General features: G+C 50.3%; 2 protein-coding genes across 2 annotated transcripts in view; both read right to left on the minus strand.

Moving 5' to 3' along the window:
- The window catches only part of FLVCR2 (FLVCR choline and putative heme transporter 2), a 30,315-nt gene extending 24,476 nt beyond the window's left edge, over positions 1-5,839 (minus strand). The window contains exon 1 of the mRNA XM_065752371.1: positions 5,330-5,839. Coding sequence (XP_065608443.1) covers positions 5,330-5,839 — 510 coding nt within the window. The remainder of the gene's footprint in view (positions 1-5,329) is intronic.
- Positions 5,840-13,622: 7,783 nt separating this feature from the next.
- On the minus strand, positions 13,623-19,236 carry BATF (basic leucine zipper ATF-like transcription factor). Its single transcript, XM_065755691.1, has 3 exons — positions 18,824-19,236; positions 16,977-17,081; positions 13,623-14,214 (listed from the first exon to the last, which is right to left on the minus strand). Exons 1-3 carry the CDS (start codon positions 18,887-18,889, stop codon positions 14,005-14,007), a joined length of 381 nt encoding a protein of 126 aa, XP_065611763.1. The 5' UTR covers positions 18,890-19,236; the 3' UTR covers positions 13,623-14,004.
- Positions 19,237-19,595: the final 359 nt, after the last annotated feature.

The following is a 19,595-nucleotide window of genomic DNA, read 5'->3' on the forward strand; positions in this document are numbered from 1 at the left end:
TTACCAAATACTCTGATCAGGAATGCAGGAAGGCAAACACGATGTGAATTTTTAAAAGGCCCTGCGTGGGCAGGAGTCCCAGGGAGCTCTAGGGACAGCAGGCTGTCAGTTTGGTCAAAGTGACAGAACTGTAACAACAGTTAAAGTTGTCTGCACACGTATAAGAGGCAATACATCAGCTTTGCAGATACTACGATTTCAACTCAATCTCTGCAAGTTTCTAAGTGGAGACTCTGGAGCTGCAAGGATGCACACCAATATTACTGTCTTTCCCTTAGAGCTCATCAATGAGTGCTGATTCGCCCCAGGGCTGCCTGCCCTAGCCAAGTGCTCCTGTGTTCTCATGCACCTTTCCCAGAAAATAGGAAACAGAAGAGTCTAAATACTCTCTGTAGGTCTCTCTTGGAAGGATACTTACTAAATCCTATCAAATTCAGTATTCTAGAGCACAAATAAATAAAATCCATGCAAAGGACTTAGTTCCTTCATGAAAAGTCTCCAGACAAGCCTGTGCACTGCAACTGCTGCTCTGAGATATGGTTTCCAGACAGCCACCACACCTTACCACATAAACACTGTTCCTCCAAAAAGCTTGCAGATAAAACACACAAGCCAAGTGCAGCAACATTTGTCCCCTTCAGAAGGGCTCTCCTTTTCATGCAGTGCTCCAACATAGTGGCGAACTTTGAACCCACGCTCAGTACACACTGAGCCCATGCCAAGGCAATGAAATGCATCAGACCTGAACCACTCACCCTAGGAATGCTGTGGAAGAGGTACACATGTACTCCAAAGCCCTGGGCACCACAGCCCCTTTTGCTACTCTTGCCTGTGTCTCACAGCTCCAGGCTGAAGCATTTCCTCCTCTTTTATCTGTGGGTGTCTCCAACTGAAGATACATAGCCAAAGAGCTGTGGAAAGCAGAAGCTGCCAGTTCCTACACAGTATGTTTTTATTTGTGTTGCTTCTTCCGTACTACTGACAGCAATACTAACATCCATAAAGGTCCATTAAAATCCAAATAGCCAGGAAGATTCTGTACTTAAACGTAGCACAGCTTAGTTACTTTTTTTTTTTAGTGTTTTAAGAAGCAGAAAGGACCCACTGCAAGAGGAAAAACTGTAATCCACGCCTCATGAAGAGATAAGATAAGGCTTAGCTTTTTTTTTTTTTTTTAATATACACTTCCACTGATACAAGATAATGTATTTCTTCAGTCTGCATTTACACAACTAAAGCTCTTCTGAAAGCAAACACCCCTCCTCATCATACTTCTTCTGTGGCATCATCTTACATTATTTAACATGATGCAATGACAGATCATGAGAACTGCTTCTTCTGGGCAAGTCACTCAGGGCTTCTCAGCCCCAAATGCACCTTCGCCCAGCTTACTGGGGAAGAAATGCAATGCAGCAAAACGGCAGTAGATAAGACACAGTAAAGCAGAAGAGGGGTTTCAGCTCCAACAGCCACCTCAGCAGCTTCTGGAATTCTTCATCAGGATATAATACATGGGTCAAGGACGTGTTACAGTCAAATAACAGAGACACTCTCTGAGGATCCTGCAGGGCAAGTGCTAAGGGTGCCATAGGGCAGCCCCTCCCAGCAGAAACACTGCTGTCATTCACTTAACTCCCATGCAACCTCCTCAGAGCAAAACCCAAAAGCCAGCTGCTTCTGTGAGGGGAAAGTGCTGCTTATGGTGCCTGGCAGGGAAAGGATCACCAGGTTAATTGAGTAGGAAAAGTTCATTTCAGATTCCAGTGCTCATTTATAGAAGCTTAGGCATTCCTGGGAAAGCCACATTGCTACTTTGTCAGCATGCCTTCCCGCACAGAGCCTCTGCAGGATCTCAGAGAGCTGGCCACACAGCACTGCTTGTAGTTCAAGTGCCCTGATGCACCCTGTCATCTTTGCTGGAGAAGAAAGGAGCCAGTGCTGGAAAACATCACCTCTAACTGCTGCCACTACTGGCTCCTCTTAGCTCCTTGGTAAAATCTTCTCTATGCTAATAGCTAAAATCCCAGAAGATGAAGGGCCAGGCTACAGAGAGATGCAAGCTCGATCACCACCTGTTTCTGTTTCTAACAGGAATCAGATCTCATCTGAAGAGACGGGAAGCCCCCCAGCAGACAGGGAAGAACCAAAGAGATCTAGAAGTCTGCACGAAGAAAGGAATCCCACCGGACACACTCCATCCACACAACACTTCCTGGAATTTCAGATGTTGCCTTACCTGAAGGGCAGACAGTACAGAACAGGGTTAACAGGGAGGGAAACAGCAGCACACACACACCACACAGGGCACTGCAGAACCAAGAAAAAAGCAAAGGCTATTCAGATGTTGCAGACCTGATAATTCATCTGGAATTATCAGGCCCACTCCACCCCAACCCCTGAAGATTCTTCTTCTCATTTCGAAACAAGAGTAAAGAACCTGCCAAGAAAGAACATTTCCTTGAATTTCATTCACAGATTATCATACATTTTGCACAAATTAAAAGCCCTCACCTCATCACTGCCAGACAAGAGATAAGAGACTAGCACTCTCTTATCTGCTGTTGTTTGGCTGAAGTGCATTTCTTCCCCAGTAAACTGGGCAAAGGTGTGTTCAGGGCTGAGAAGCTGCGAATGACTTGCCCAGAGAAGCAGTACACATGTAGCATCTACAAACTCTGCCTCAGGATGTTTTCTTTATGGAAGTCCTAAATCACTTATGTCACAGAGGCATCCCAGCAGTACAAGGACAGACCCCACCTGAAGATGCTGCCGCATCATTTTTCCCCACAGGCAGAGATGAATATGAAACAGAAGGTTTCTTTCTGCCCATCACCAGCTTTTATCAACTCCTGCTAAGAAACTAAGAGTCAGAATTACAGCAGAAAGATCATCTAACTCTTGCCCCAAGTCCAACAGCTGCTTGCTTCCCTTAGTCAGAACAGGAAGATTATTTCAATTAAAAAAAAAAAAAAGCAATAGCACTGGTAGCAGAGCAGTACAAATTTTCCACATGCTGCTGATGCCCATTGCTCGTCATGGAGACCAGGCAATGAGAGGCACTCCTCCAGCCAACAGGCCCGAACACACACAGCCCAAGCACAGTGGTCTAGCACATGCCATGCCAATTGAGACAGATTGGCGAGGAATTCTAGTACTTGGCCAGCTGGCTCCAACTGATACACCTTAGAAAGCCACAGGAATTCAACTTGTTGCTTAAACATCTAGGTAGTGATTAGTGCCATTATGCCACAGCATTTCTCATCCCCAAAAGATAGCAAAGCAAGTATTTTAAGAAAAGGGGCAAGGCCTGCTGCTCCAGCAACCACGTCCTGCAAACACTAGCAACCCAGAGGAGCATAGGGAATCATCTCCAATACTGCAATTACAAATCCACCATATTATGCCCTTTACTGGCACTCCCTAAAGCTCACTTTTAACTGCAGATTAAGGAAAAAGAAAGCCTCTATTTCTTGCCCTGTCCAACATCACCACCTAAAAAAACAGCCACTTCTCATTCACTGGATCATTGATTTGAGGGAATGAAATGAGTAGGTACTCCCTATGAGGTATGCCTTGCCTTTAGTCATTGCCATTTCTTGTTTCTCTGATACTCTAAAAGGAAAGCCTGGGTTTACAAGCAAGAACTAAGTATGGGTCTGTAGTCTCACTGATGATAGTCTCACTCAAACCACAGAGGAGGACCAAAGCGTCCAGCCAAAGTTTGCCTTTCACAACCACCCAACCAATGTGCTGCTTTTAGATGATGTGGACTCCACATACACACATAGCACAGGCTGAATGCCACACTGATTGTATTTCTTGAGCACACTGCTAAGCAACTCCACCTAAATAAAAGTCTGACAGTCTGCTCTGCCCTGGTGAGTCCTCACCTGGAGTACTGTGTCCAGTTCTGGGCTTCCCCATACAAAAAAGACAGGGATCTCCTGGAAAGAGTCCAGCAGAGGGCTACAAAGATGATAAAGGGTGTGGAACACCTCTGTTATGAGGAAAGGCTGAGAGACCTGGGTCTGGTCAGCCTTGAAAAAAGAAGACTCAGAGGGGATCTGATCTAAGGTGCAGGAGGCAAAAGGACAAGGCTAAACTCTTCTCTTGTGACGATGGGACAAAGGGAAATGGCCACAAACTGATGCATAAGAAGTTCAACACAAATGTGCGTGGGAGCTTCTTCACAGTGAGGGTGACGAAGCACTGGCCAGCTGAACAACAACAAAAAAAAAACCTACTCCAGTCAGAGTGGTGCCCACCCACAGCTCCAGCCAGTCAGCTAAAAGCAGTCAGAGAGAAGTACTGAATTTTGAAGTTAGGGGAACAGGTCCAGCCACACATGAAATGTCAGACTGTTCTTCCCTCTTCCTTGTGTCAACATGACAGAGCTGAAGCCACTTCCCTCATGCCACACTACATCAGTATCAGCCCATCTGCCTAGTGCAGCAGGGATCAGTGGGTGTTCCAGTGCAAGGGTCAACATGTCATTTCACTAATCCTTTCAAAACTGTGAAAAAACTATCTCCTCTGAGCGTTGGCTGGCATTCAGACAAACATGATACAGCCTGAGCCAGGGTGGGGCACTGGCCTTCCTGACCCATCTTTATAGGGGAGAGCTCCTACACCTTAGCTCCTCCAGGCCTGGAGAAAAACTTGTTTCTTCTCAAAATAACTGTAGAAATTCTGTCCCTTACTTTTAAGTATCGGGAATGTTTGTTAGAGACCTTTTCCTCAAGGCCCAGACATAAGTACAACTCGCCTCCTTTGTCCCATCTAGTAGCCAGCAGGAGGGGGACACTGCTGCACCAAATCCCAATGCAACCACAGTTTATAGAATCATGGAATGCTGGGCTGAAGGGACCTCAAAGACAAGCCAGTCCCAACCCATGCCGTATGCAGGGCTGCCCCTCACCAGCTCAGTCTGCCCAGGGCCCCATCCATGCTGGTCTTTAGTGCCTCCAGGGATGGGGCACCCACAGCTTCTGGACAGCAGTGCCAGGGCCTCACCACCCCCTGAATAAAGAATTTCATCATAACTTGTAGTCTAAATCTACTCCCTTTTGGTTTAAAGCCATTACTCCTTGTCCTATCACTATCTGCCTGTGTAAGTCAGCCCCATTTCTGCTTGTAAGCTCCCTTCAAAGTAGTGAAACGCCACAGTGAGACCTGTCCAGAGCCCCCTTCATGTGGATGGCTCTTACCTGGCTCCTCTCTCCAGGAGGAAGGACACACAGGCTCTGCATATCTCCTCCTCTTAGCACCCCAGGTCCCCATGCCCAGGCAGGTGACCTCATGTCCCTTCCAGGTGGCAGTCACCAGTTACCTGGTTCCCGAAGACAGCAATGGAGCAGGCGGTGGACACCTCGCGGGAGCTGAACCAGACAGAGGCGATGCGCGAGGGCATGCCCAGGATAAAGACCTGCGCCACAGAGCAGACCACCTGCCCCAGCACGGTGACGGAGAAGAGCTGCGGCCGCAGACTGCCCAGCTTCACCCAGGCGCCCAACGCATTAAGGGCCGAGCCCAGCAGGGCGATGAGGCGCAGCCCCTTCTTGTCCAGCAGCCAGGCCACGGGAAAGAGCAGCGGGATGTAGGCGAGCATGTAGCTCATGGACAGCCAATCGATGGCAAAGGCGCTCACGCCGTAGAAGCGCACGAAGACGTTGTTGATGCTGCCGTACTCGATCCACTGGAAGGCGTTGCACAGGGAGTAGCTGCTGAACAGCAGCACCACGACCCAGCGCCGCCGGGACACCCGCACCTCAGCGGCGACCTCCGCCGCACGCCCTTCTCCGCGGGGCTCCGACGCCCCGCCGCTCTCCTTCCGCACCATGCCGGCCCCGCTCCGCTCCGCCGGCACCCTCGGCCCCGAAGCCGAGCACCTGGCCGGGAAACCCCGCCCGGCCGCCCCCGCCGCGCTGACTGGCTGCCGCCGCCCCCCGGCCCGGCCCGGCCCTCCCCTCCCTCCTCCCGACGCACCGCCCCTCCGCAGGGCGGCCCTGGGCGCCGGGTGGCTGCGAAGTGGCGGTGCCGGTCGTGCAGGAGCGGCCGGGGCGTGCGTGAGCACTCAGCCTTGCCGTCTGTTCCCGTCCGAAAGTTGAGGCGTCCGTGCGAGGCGAAGAGCTCGAGGAACCGGGCGAATGCACCGACGCTCGTTTCGGGGCAGATCCCGCATAAAGCAGGCTGCCGCCGAGCGCTGCGGCGAGGAAACCTCCCTGGGCGGGGGAGAAGGTTGTGGAGTGCGCCCTAGGGCCTGGTGCCAGGAGACACCTGGGTGGACGCAGATAACCAGGAATTGTGAAGGGATGCACACGTGCCTGACTCGCTCAGAAATGCCGTTTGGGGAATGAAGCGCTTGTGTTTTTCACTCGGGATGGCTTTCCACGTGTTTTCATGATGTAGCGTGCTATGACATGAAAACACGCAGTGAGGTCAGAACTGAAACGTGTCAGTCGGACTGAAGGAAAACAGCCGAAAGTGGTGTTTGTTTTCATCCTCACCAGGCGCTCAGTGAGTCAGCCCATGTTTTCCAATTACTTCAGCAGTATGTCACTCTGGCAGATTGCTGCCCACAGATCACTTGTGATCTATAGTTCATTTAGTTAACATTGTGTTATCTGAATCATATGAACGTTACTCAGCTTTACAAGCGTGGACTTGGTCGTTGCTAGTGTTCAACACTCCAGCATTGACACAGCAGCTCCAAGTTCACTTGGAAAAATGTGAGTGATGTCTTTAGGACACAGCATTCCTGAAACAAAGGCTTAGATCACAAGTGAGAAGGTGGTGTTTCTTTGGCTTGTATTTACTTTGTGGATCACTAAGGCTTATAGTTTCATTTCTTGTTAGGTTGAGCATCCAAAGTCATGCCAAGCTCCCAGCTAAGATGGCAGAAAGGGCTGATAAATTTGTTATAATACATGTGTATCACTTAAATTTGTCAGGAGTGCAACGAGTGATGGTGATGCAGAGAGCACAGAGGTGAAATGGAAAATGAAAGGGACTATCACGGTCCAATAGCTCCTTAGTCTAAGGACTCTTAGGATATAACAGTAAAATAGTAAAGAAAATCATCTTCATCCAGTCTGTACAAGATTCCCCACAATATTATCAGAGTTACCCAGAGCTAATGGCTATCATCAGTTAAAGAGTGATGGAAAAATGAAGATCAAGATCAGAAATAAATGGGCATTTTTAGCATGACACACTGGGTTTGCTCAGAGGATTGCCATTTGTTAGCAGTCCCAAAAGCAGAGGGAGGAGCAAAATTTGCAGATGGTGTGACATAATTTTTGTGTTGCTCAAGACTAATTTAAATGTCACCTACATTTTTTATTTAGGTCATACAACTTTAGGACTGTAGCTTTAGCTGCCTATAACTGTGTTACATGATTCATATGTAAACAAGGATAAATCCAGAATAATAGAGATACGTCCCACATGGAAATCTGCTGCAGATAAAGAGCTCTTGGCAGCAGAAAGGAGGAAATCAGTGACCATCTGGGGCTGAACATTGTTTTCAGGCTTGGGTCACAGAAATGAGAGGGAAAAAGTAAAAAGAGGGTAATGAAAAAAATGAGTTGAGACACTGGCATGCATTAGGAATACACTGAGGACACTGAGGACAGGCATATTCCTTCACATGGCTAAGGAAGAAAAAGGATACACACAGAAAAATCTTTAGATGTATGAAGGGAATAAGAAATAAATTTGGTCCTCTTCCTCCTGCCAACCCTATTCTAAAGCACATTCTGAAACAGTCTGTCATCTCCAGTTCCCTTCTGGCCCAGTGCCAGCTCCACATTTTCTCCCTGAACTCCTCGGTTTCACCAGTCCATCACCAACATTAGGAGCAGAACTTGCTGACCAGGGAGCCTCTTGCTCACAGCAAAGCACTGTCTTCATCTCATCAGACAAATCAAACAGTAAACTAAGAATGACTGAAACACAGACCATGATGGAAATTACAGCTGAAAGCAGAAGAACAAAGGCAGCGCTCAGACCCTGGTTACTGGGGTCTGTCAAGTCAGGCAGCCCTGAATCCCCCACAGATGATTTCTCATCTGTACAGGCCCACGCTTCCCAGAACCACTCTCCTCTGCTGTCAGGGCTGCTTGGTTTTGTTTCTGGTTCTGTGAACTCTTCAATCACCCCTTTATATCATTAGCCAATTTCTGGACAAAAATAAAACTCCTGTGCTTTGCATTTCTTCCCCTCTTCGCTGCCACATCTGTTTCTACTCAGATAAACCTCCTTTTCTTCTTGAAGCAGCACAGCAGCTGCCTTTGGATTTCCCTAATCACAGCATCTTTATGTAAAAACCTCTTAGCCATGAAAAATTATTTATATTTCAGGACAACCCCTTGAAGAGAATTTGAAAGGGAAATGGGTTTAGAGGGAAATCTCCCACACAGGGAGGTTGACACAAGTATTAAGAGGTTGCAATATTCTGTAATCAAAAATATCTGTGAAGGTTGGAAGACACTAAGCCAAAGAAAGTCAGGTCCCAGATTAAATGTAACAATGCAGGCCATCAGATAGAGCCCACCACTTCTGGGTTCTCAACTGACCTCAAGGAGAGAACTTCTGACGTGCTTGGAATATACTCTGCCTTGCTGACCTGTGACTTATGTGGTGCCTACATTGTATAAGGACCAAAAAACATGCCTTGGAACAAGCTTGGTTTTTTCAATAAACATAATTATAGGGATGATGGTGGCAGTGATAATCGAGCTGAAGTGTGATTCCTTGATGCCTTTTCCCTCCTGTACTGAATCAGAGGCCCAAGGAGGAGGTGGCCGAAAGATGAAGGTTGACGAGGGGAACAGTGAGTACTCAGGGACACAATCACAGAACGGCTTAGGTTGGAAGGGACCTAAAATATCATCTAGTTCCAGCCCCCAAGGCCCACTGGATCTTCCAACCAGGAAGTTCCTGCAGAGACCTCAGAAGCTCAGGCTCCTTTTAAATAGGTAGCATCCACATCATGTAGGACGTCTCTTGCATACAAACTCCCAGCAATGATTTGTGCCGTTCAAATCTCATCACTGCACTTAGAAGATTTAACTAGCACAGCTCTTAGGTGACTTTATCACATTCTGACTGATGGGATATCAGAAGATGTCCCAGCCTATTCCACACAGTCTTTCACAGAAGGGAAGATTACAAGGTCGTTGTTGCTGGAGGCTGATAAAGGTAAGTTAGATGTTAAACTTCTAAGAAGAAAGAGAGAGAAAGATGAATGATGCATAATTTTGGGCTGATGACAGTGGCTCGGAATAGCTCGGAAGTCATTTTAGCCTGGAAACTGCAGACAGAGAGGCATGGATTCATCATCAATACACTGCAGCAATCCCTTCCAGGAGAGCACACAGAGGGGCAACGTTTTGTGCTGGGTTCCACGCCCAGTGCTTTAGCGGTAGTCTTCAGAAAACAGCCACTTGTGTCAGCAGAGCAAGCGGCCTCCCGCACACGTGCCATCGTGTCCCAGCGCTGCGGCACAGGGCAGCTGGCAGCACGGGCTGCACAGCGGCATGCCGGGGTGGCCGTGCGGGACAAAGGCAGCCTTGTTCCCCGATGGAGCAGGGCAGGCTGCGAGCCCTCTGCTGGCACCTGCAGCTGTCTGCGTCCCGGCAGCCAGCAGAGGGTAGGGTCCAGAGCACAGTTTACAAATGCGGTGGCTTGCTGCGGGTTAGTAATTTTGACTCCCTAAGCCTTTCTGAATCTTTCCTGTTATGTTTTGTGTGTAAAGATCTGAGGACACGGTGATGGATAGCTATATTTATAAAACTGCTCTGCGTGCAGGCCCTGCAGCATTCAAAACTGCAAAAATTTCCTCTACACAAAGCGCAATGGCTCAGCTGTACAATCTTAAGTATCTCGCTCAGGGTTGCTCAGATGTGTCCACTGCGCAGCTTGGGACAGAGCGTTATGATACCTCTGCATGGCCTTCTGCAACAGCTATCAGCTTGCTCTGCTTGCTCTCTGATCTGGCAGGATGAGAACCAGCTCTAATCCAAGAGCTGTGGTTAGCATACTGTACTGCTTTAGCTTCTGAGCCCATCTCACAGCCTTTGTTTGCAAAAGGCTGCAGAGACAAATGTAGCCATGAGGACAGCTGGGCAGAGTCTGTTAGCTCTCTCACTGGAGCAAAACTTCTCTGTTGCGCGCCAGGCATGCACGTGCAGCATGAGCATCACTTCACCCAGTGATGAATAGAAGAAAGAGCCAGCAAGTCTCAAAACTCAGCCACAGTCTAGATTTACGTCCCCAGTCCAGATCAGGGTCACAGATTAACTCCAGATACCAAATGTTCAAAGTATATAAGCCCTTCTTACTCAGCATCCTCCAGCCTCAATTGCAGTGAGTCATACCAGTTCGTGCTAATGACAGAAAAAAAAAAGGTTTTAATCTCTTAATGCTTACAACTGGTATTAGTTAATTAATAATTGAAGAGTGCTGGAAACATGCATGGGTCAGTACCAAACTCAGGCATGCTCCTCTTCTTCCTCCACTTCGGCAAGAAGGAGAAAGGACAAGGACAGGAGCAAGGGTACCACACCATCACTGCTGTGGGGAGAGAAAACTTGGCTGGGTTTTAGGAGTCCTAGGTTGGGTCTTTGAATTCCCTACAGTTTGGTAGGTGTATGGTTAACCCGAACAACCTTACATGCACAAGCGTTGCTGCCTCAGTGCTCAGACCCCTTCTAAAGCATTAATAAATAAGGTGGCAACACCATGGCAGAGCAGGGACACAGAGCACGCTGGCACTGCGCTGTTTTCTAGGAAAAAAATCTCACCATTTTACACCACACTTTGCTTTTTCTCTTCTCCGCAGCTCTTGATTCATAAAAATACCTTGTCTCACAGCAGTGATTCCTGATCTTCTTTGATCTCTGTATACTGAAACATTAGCATCTATTCAGCACCCCTGTGTGACAAGTGCTGCTTTGGAAAACATATTAATTCCTTCCATGGGCTGTTGCTTCAGTTCAGTATGCACAAGATGCTCCTCCTGCTGATGCAGGCTGGCAGCACCAGCACTTTGGAGGGAGGCTTTGCAAAAGGAGCTTATAAATACTTTGGAGTCACTGCAAAGTGGGTAACAGCTGCTGAGCCTGTCCTTGGCCAAACTGAATGCATGAGCCCTTCCTTCCCTTCTGACTCCTTGCAGAGGGGGCTTGGGTATCATGCCACCTTCTGCCCCCTGAAATGATCAGTTCTGAGGAAGAACATCACAGTGACCACAGCTGAGACCAGAGCTGTCTGGTGCAGCAGGAGGGATCCACCTGCTTTGGGCTGGCTCTGTTCCTCCCCTCCTCGGCACCTACCTGTTGGGAACCTGCAGCCCAGCTGAGGAGAATGGAGCAGGAAGGGAATGCCAGGCATAAAAGATTGCCTTGGGCTTCCCATCTGTGAGATACATGAAGCTTACGTCAGCACCGGCTGTCGTGTTTTTATTTATCTAACCACAGAAGCAACCCTGAAATGCTGAGACTGAGTGCTTGTACAGTGCTGAGTCTGTGCTTTTTGAGGGGATGTAAATGAAGGAAATTTCTGCACCCTCCACAGTCAGTGACTTTCTGCCCTTCTGCAGAGTTGCCTGAATGCCTTGATCTATAGGAGGTGCTGAGATCAGTGAAGGACATAAAGGACAGCGTGGCCTTCTTGTCCCCTCACTCCTCTCTCCACCTCTGATCACATCAGCAGTTTGCCACGTATCTCTATGCTGTCCTGCTGCAAAGACACCTATTTGGAGACAGCTGTCACTAGGGCTAGAAGAGCATCATCCACAGCAGCTGCCACCCAGTACCACCTTCCCCCTGACCCTCACCACCTTCAGCACCCACGCATCAATCTTTCTGCTGGCTGTGCCCAGGAGCTGCCCACAGCAGAGCTCCAGCATCTCTAGAGATGCTTTTCTGGGAATCATCCTTCCTGATCCTGGAGCCAGCTGTGCCATATTGGAGCTAGCAGAAAGTTTTCTGAGCCAGCAGAACTCAGCATTTGCCCAGCAGAGGCCAGCACAAAACAGCATTTCCTCATTCTCTGCTTGCAAGGAAGGGCAACCTTCCCACCTGGAATTCCTCCACTCAAAAAGAGTCTGACTGCCACTGGGAGCTCTCATTGCTGATTTAGAAGAGCCCTTCAGCAAAGGACTGCATTGTGCAGCAGAAGGGCACTGACATGGCCATAGGTTGCCCAAGTGGCACCAGAGCCAGCTGGCACAGCATCTGTCTGTGCACCAGGAGCAGCAGCACCCCACTCAGACACCGTGTGCTCAGACACTGGCTGAAGGGTCGGTGTCCCTGAGCAGAGATATTGTCCCCAGCTGTTTGGGTGCTGATGTCTGTCTCCCAGGGAACCACTCTTCATAACAAAGGAAGACAGCCTTTCAGACACCCAAAAATAACCAGAAACAATGGAGAGGTCAAAACCCACTTAAACCATGGAAAGCATCTTCTGTGATCAGGTTTTTGATCTGTGATCTGGTGTTGGACCAATGCTGGGTGAGGGCAGCGCTGCCTAAAGGGCTTCCAGTGCTCAGCCCTGTGGAGGAAGGGCACCCTGGCTGGTGCTGCCAGGACAATTGTTCATGGTTCTGAGAGGATGTTGTTGCTTACCTGTCTCCCAGTCTCAGCACTTACCACTAATTTTCATTTTGAGTCGCAGTAATGAAGCAGAGACGTTACCCGTGGTCTAGCAGTGCTGTGGGCATCTTGCAGAGCCCCACCCAGCCTGCAGGATCTTAGTCCTTGACAGCTCTTCAACAAAAATATTGCCTTCATAGCCAAACAGCACACATCCATCAGGCTGGGATGGATGGCTATTTCTTATTATTGGCAGTGATACTGCTGTAAATCAGAACAAACTTTCCCGAGGTTGTTACATTCTCACCCTCTGACCCAGCATAACCCAACAAGCACAAGGGTGTCAGAGCTCTAAGCAACAGCAAGTGAAAAACACAGGGCCAAACCCACCAGGTGCTGGAGGAGCAGAAGCAGAGCCTTGTAAACTCTTGGAGAGTTTGGGTTGTTGCTGCATGGTCTGAAGCACCAAACCCCTGTGAATTGCAGTTTGGGAAAGGCATTTGTACCTGGGTGGCTCCAGGCAAGGCTTGTGCAGGAAGCAGCAGCTCCGGTCCTGGTACGAAGGAATGACACGAAGCTTATTTCAGCAACACCTCTTGTGATACCCTATCCTGAAAAAAACCATCAGCTGGGGTTTCTCGGGGAGGGCAACAGTTGAGAGCCAGCATTAGCAGCAGGGCCTGCATTGGCAGGTGGACTTCAGCCTTGTGCTTGGGCTGATTGCCAGGCTGGGAATTCTGGGGCACAGAGACCACCTGTACCACCACTGGCATCTCCACTCGTCACACCCAGCAGGGCCATGCTGCTCTGCAAAGCACGTCAGATGCATTAGCCAGGTCCAGCCCTACATCAGGGAACAGCCCGTCTCCCCCCACACCCTGCCCCCTACAGACCATCGCTCTAGCAACGAGACCAATTAGATGAGCTTTCCCCCACTACCACGCCAGCTTCCCTGTATCATGCAGGATCTCCACAGTGCCTGATCCTGTTTTGAAAAACAAAGCATAAAGTATTTTCATTCTTTATTTTACAAAAATAAACCAGTTTCACCCTTGTACTCTGCATCCCCCAACCTTCCCCTCCACCCCTGCTCTCATCCCTGTGCCCGACCGGAGTTCCCAGTGCTGCATGCTGCAGCCAGCCACTGGCACAGGGGCAGCCTGTGACATCCCCAGGCAAGAACCAGGGAACAGTTGATGCTCTTTTGTGAATGCCTCCTCTTTCCAGGATCCAAGCTGGAAACCGCCTGAAGATGCTTGTTGGTGGCTCTGCCATTTCTGCACAGGGAACAGGTCTTGGACAAAGTCACTCACAGAGTACACACTTTGAGAAGGGGTGTCTGTCCATCTGTCCCTCTCCAGATGGAAAAGTGAGCCCCACAATTTGGTTCTTGGCTGCCCCAGCGGGCTCAGTGCTGGAAGCGTGGGGAGCTGATGTGGGGCTGATGGAAGGAGTGAGCAGCATAAAGCACCTCCGGGGGGGGTGGTGGGGGTGATGCCAGGATGGAGCAGAGTGGTTCGTGGGAGCTGAGCACGGAGGTGAAGTGCTTCATCTCCTCCGTCAACTGCTTGATCTCCCGGCGCAGGGCTGCGTTCTGCCTCTCCAGGTCTTCGCTCTCCTGGGGAGACAAAACCACAGGGGCTTCCTCAGCTGCAGATGTGAATGGGGACTGAGATGGGAGTAGGGTGCGATTACAAGTGGGGCTGCAGGAGCTGCCCTGCATTTGGGCATGCTGCAGCATCACGCGTCGGGACCCCTCCTGGTCACAGAATCATAAAGGTTGGAAAAAGCCACTAAGATCAACTAGCCCAACCCTTATGCCGTGCCCCCTAAACCACGTCCCTCAGTGCCGTCTCCCAGCCCCGTCCAGGAGGCGCTCACCAGGAGCAGGGCAGGGGCTGAGGTCTGGTGCTCGCGCCTCTCAGCCCAGCACTTTCCAGAACAACACATTTCCGGCACATTCGGCACCGAGCAGCAGCAGGGCAACACCCCCCCGCAGCGGGCTGGGTGCGGGTGCAATGCTGGCGGCCCGGGCTTACGAGAAGTGCGCCCGCCCAGGCTTTCTCGCTCCCTCTCACGCACACGCATGCTGCTGGCCGCTTCCCGGGCCGTGCGGCCGGGGGGAGGGTGCGCCGAATAACCGCCGTCTTTAACCAGAAAACCACCTGCCACAGGAAACCTGTCATTGCCCTGGAAAGAAAAGACTCACTGCTTCCTGCTAGCAGCCGGGGAAACCAGCGGCACGGTGGGGAGGAGGGGAGAGACGCTTGAGTCAGAAGAAAAGAGAAACCCGGGCCTCTGAGATGAATTATTACTGATACTAATGAGAATAACAACAAAGGGGAGATGCTCAGCCTTGCCTCAGCGGCCAGGAGCAAAGCACATCCTTTGCTACTGAGAGGTGGGCATCCCAGGTGCTGGTGGTCATGCAGCAAGACGGAAGGAAGCAGGGAACAGTCTGTGAATTCGGGCAGGATGGCAAAAGCAGCACCAGATCCCTGGCAGAGTGGACCTGTCAGACCTCCACCATGGCGCTGACTGCTGGATGCACCTGCTCTCCGCACACAGTGTAAATGCACCCAGCTCTTACGACGCTAAACAGGCATCATCTCTGGGATGTGACAGAATGTTTTGTCACTGACGTCAGACTGTGAGCTGACAGAAATCACCTTGTGGCCGGGAGCTCCAACCTCACTGTGACCTGTTCCCCTCAACAGCAGCTGGGATGCCTGGGGACAGGTGGAGCTGCTGGCTCCTTGAAAGCACCCCAACTCCAACTTCTCTGGGCAGAACTGTGTAGAGGCACCATTCCTATTGCCCACCAGAGACAGAGGGAACAAGGGATGATCAGGAAAAGCCTTAGCAAAAATTCACCATCCACCCTCTACTTGCTCCATGGGCTTCTGCAGCTGTTCCAGATCCCAGCTTGTGGGATAGGAATGAGTCTCTGTTATTGATGCCATCTGAACAACATTTATCTGCTAAGAAAGTTGATTGTTGTCTGCCCTAAGAGCAGCCCAATTCTCAGTGCAAGTCAGGATTTTCAAGAGGGAAGATGAGAGCCCCTATCTGTCTTTAGGATTGCCTAGGATGGAGCAACAGGCCCAAAGAAGAGTCCGTCTCCACTCCTCAAAGGCTCAGCTCCCAGAGCCATCGCTGGTGTTAGAACTAATGAATGCAGACAGCCTGGAACCATGTCAGTTCATCAGCAACATAGGAAAGAGTGAGATCTCTGTAAGACCAACTGCAAGCATGGACTGAGGTCACAGTGTAAGAGGGAAGACTCGGGAACAACGTCTCAAGAATTCTTTCCAAAGATGAGGATTTGGGGAAGTATGAAGACTGCTAGGTCAAAGGATGTTTTTTTGAATGTGAGCTTCACTATCATACCTGGAAGGGGCAACATACTTCAGGGACAAAGATGGCTCTGCCCACTGCAGGCCACATGCTCTGCATCCTGTTCACCAGCAGCCTGGACTGCATCTACCAAAGTGCAAAATGCAAAGGTATTCGCCCCCGCGTTCCAACACTGACCACACATTCCTGGCCAAGTGCATGCAGCAAGAAGTGGCCAGACCTCCTGAAATGCAGCCTCCCTATTTGCTGCACCTGGAGGAGCTGCAGGGTGCCTGTGGTGCCACAGGAAAGAATGGGACAGCAGGGAAAATCCATGCTATGCAATAGGAAACACCTCCAGGTACTGTATGGTGTTCAAATGTAAGAAGAGATGCATGCCCTGCCATAGGGATGTTTTAAAATATTAGAAAATGATTAATATTCAGCTGCATTGTGCAGCGTTTCAGAAAAGCGTGCCTGTATGCTGTCACATCACCAACCAAGCGACAACATGAAGCACGAACCTGGGAGCACCAACCCTAATGAAGCCGTGCTTTCGAAGAGCTTCTTGCTGAACTATTCAGAAGTTACGAGAGGAAACTGGTTATGCCACATTGAGAGATAAAGCCTTGTTATTGGTCCTGAACTGCCTGCTGAACTAGGGGCTTCAGTGGCCATCACATTTTCGTGGGTGGTGACAGAACCTGCCACGAATCCTGGAAACAAAGACCCCATGGCAAAGGCAGACGTGATACCAATGACACAGAATGAGTCACCTCGATTGAGCCTAGAGAGGAAACCTGTAACATTTCGTAGATAAACCAGAGGATTCACTCTGGACCTGCTGAAGGAGGAACGTCCCTGGGTGTCTGTGTAGAGGAAAGCTGTCCATGTTGTTAGCACTGTCTCCAGCACCCTGCCTTGGCTTCGCTGTTTCTGTCCTGGCTCTACCAAGCACCTCTGCTCCAAGTCCCCCAGGTGAGAGCATGCTGTTCACCGTGTGAGCCCTCAGTGCTGGGAACAGAGAAGGATGGCTGTGCTCACCAAGTGCAGTGTGTCTGCTTTCTGGGTCTGCCGCAGGCGGCTCTTCTGGGCAGCAATGCGGTTCTTCTCCCTCCTCTGGACTTTCCTCATGTCATCAGAAGAGTCCTAGGGAAACATAAGGCATGGAAATGACTGCAGGGACTCTCCCTCACCCTGCTCCTGCTGGGCTGGAGATGAAAAAGGAGACATGGCAGAAAACAGCCTTGAAGCACAGGCCATGGAATACATCCTCCTCGGCACAAAGGTAAAGTCCTATCCCAGGGACATGTAATGCTTTTGGCATCTCAGATGCCAAGAGGGGCAGATCATGATCCCCTCATGATCCTGGCATGGCTGGGAGGTGGCTGCTTTGCCAAGACACCAGCCTAGGATATGGCTTGCGGGACATGGACAAGGACCTCTCCAGAAGAGAGTTAATTTGAGTTCCTTGCTCAGAAAACCTTTCCCTTCTCAACCTCCATGGAAGGATATGGCATTGCAGTTATTCCAGCTCCTTGGCTAAAGTATCTTTCCAGAGATGCATCCTGTGCTTTCCTCCTTCCATCCCTGTAGATCCCAAGCCCTCTCCACAACCCTTCTCCCTCGGCCTTGTTTTATTGCAGACCCTTATAGCATGGTGCAGCTTGCTATGACACTATAAGCTCAACAAGGCAGACTCTGAGTTTTAGCCTTTTCCCCAGACCTCCTTTGCTCCATTTCTCCCATGCCTGTGCTTGCTTCTTTCTGCAGCCCCTTGGCAGCAATGTCCACAGTGCTGCCCATAGTGCTCCTGAGCCCCTTGACAGAAGGGAGCTCAGGCTCATGGTGCAAGGTTGGGAGCTTCATGCAGCAGCCCTTCTCTGCTCAGATCTTGTCCTGCTGCTGCCTTCTGACTGTTAAAACTGTCATACAGATTCTTTCATCTTCTGTTTTCATATGGTGCTGCCTCTTTTGTGGACTCTTTAACATTCACACCACTGCTCCCCCACAGGACTATGAAACTCAGCCACAAAAGTTATCTTCCCAGCCCATCAGTCTGTCCACATCCTCTCCCCCCTCTACCCCACCCAAGATCTTTTCTCTTCTTTGAACTTAACCGTTTTATCCTTGCCTTCGTTACCCTACCAACCTCATATACAGTAGTTCCCAGGTAGTGCACCAAGCCCAGTCCCTTAGCAGTCTCTGTGCTTCATCCTCTTCTGCACTAGGATGCTTCCCCATCTCTGGCTGCAAGCCTGAAATCACCTGCCTGAAATCATCCTGGAGACTCCTGAGCAAAATCTCAGGTAGCTGCTGGTGCTGTCAGCACTAGGCAGATGGCAAATGATAGCTATAATAAAGGTGATGGAAATAACTTGGGCTTGTGTTAGTTTCTGCCTGCCAAAGACCTACCATTAAGGCACTCTGTTGAACAAAAATTCCCTCAGCCAAGCATCACTGAGATTAAAACCCTCTGAGGACAAATAGGAGACAAGCAATCCAAAGCAGCAGGGCTTCCCCCAGGCCCTGAGTGCTGTGCAGAGCAGTGGGAAGCAGGCAGGCCCCCTGAGCATCCTCTTGGTGACACTGGACTCTGCATGCAGCCTTCTATGTGGCAGCTAGTATCGGGACCACCATGCCCAGGGGTTTCCCCTTGCTCTCAGCACAGCCCCAGCTCTCTGGGCTTCGTCTCCCCCATACTCTTCTCAGTGGGCACTGCTCCCAGCTCAGCCCCACATCCCACTCTCTCTACCACAGTTCCTAGAAAGCTCCATCACAGCATGCCATGCAGGCAGCAGCAAGGGATGCCAGGCTTCCTCCTGGCCACTCAGAGCCACCTGCCCACCTGAAGGAGAGCTGGGGAGAGGCAGGGAAGGGTCCCTATTTACCTGCTTGCTGGGAGGGGGTGACTGGCTGGAGATGCTGGAGTCGCTGCTGTCAGAGCTGTGGGGCATGGCTCCTGTCTCTGTCTCTCGTCTCTGGCTCCCAGGACCTCCTCGGCTTCCTTTGCACCTATGGTGTGCCTGGCTTCCCTCTTGATTTCTCCTCTGCCTTGGGGTGCTTGCTGGGCTCTGGTACTCCCCAGCCCAGTGGCACACTGTCCTCCTGCCCTGTGCTCTGCTGCTTCCTCTGGCTCTTCTCTCTGAGCACTGCACCTTCCTTTAGGTCTTGGCCTCCTGTGGTTTCTCAGAACCTAGGGGATGTAAGCTGAAAGTCACGTGGCCGGAAACTTTAAGACGAAGAAGAAAAGTTACAGAAGAAGAAAAAAAAAAAAAGCACATCTGGGAAAAATGAGCTTCAAAATAGCCTGAAAAAACCCCCAAAAACACCTTCAAGTAGTAGAAAAACAGTAAAATGGGTTTTCTCCGAGACAAACAGCAGAGATGTAAAGGGAAGAAAAGCCCCAGCCCTGGCTGTGAAACTGGGACCCTCAGAGGAGGGCAGCACGGAGGAGGTGCTGTTGGGAGCCCCAGAAACTCCAGGGCAGAAGGAGCTGTGCACTCATAGCCTTATGAGGGCAGGATGCAATCCAGAGCTGGTGGCCTCCATTACCCTAACACTGCTGGGAAGTTCCAGGGCAGCCTCCCTCAACCCCAAAGCTCACTCTCCTGTCCTGCCACCCCCAGCTCTGCCTGCACAGATGTCAGGGGAGATTGCATC

The sequence above is a fragment of the Cyrtonyx montezumae genome, unplaced genomic scaffold, assembly GCF_038088225.1.
Source record: "Cyrtonyx montezumae isolate F1298 unplaced genomic scaffold, pur_monq_1.0 scaffold_10, whole genome shotgun sequence".
In the NCBI taxonomy this organism is placed as follows: domain Eukaryota; kingdom Metazoa; phylum Chordata; class Aves; order Galliformes; family Odontophoridae; genus Cyrtonyx; species Cyrtonyx montezumae.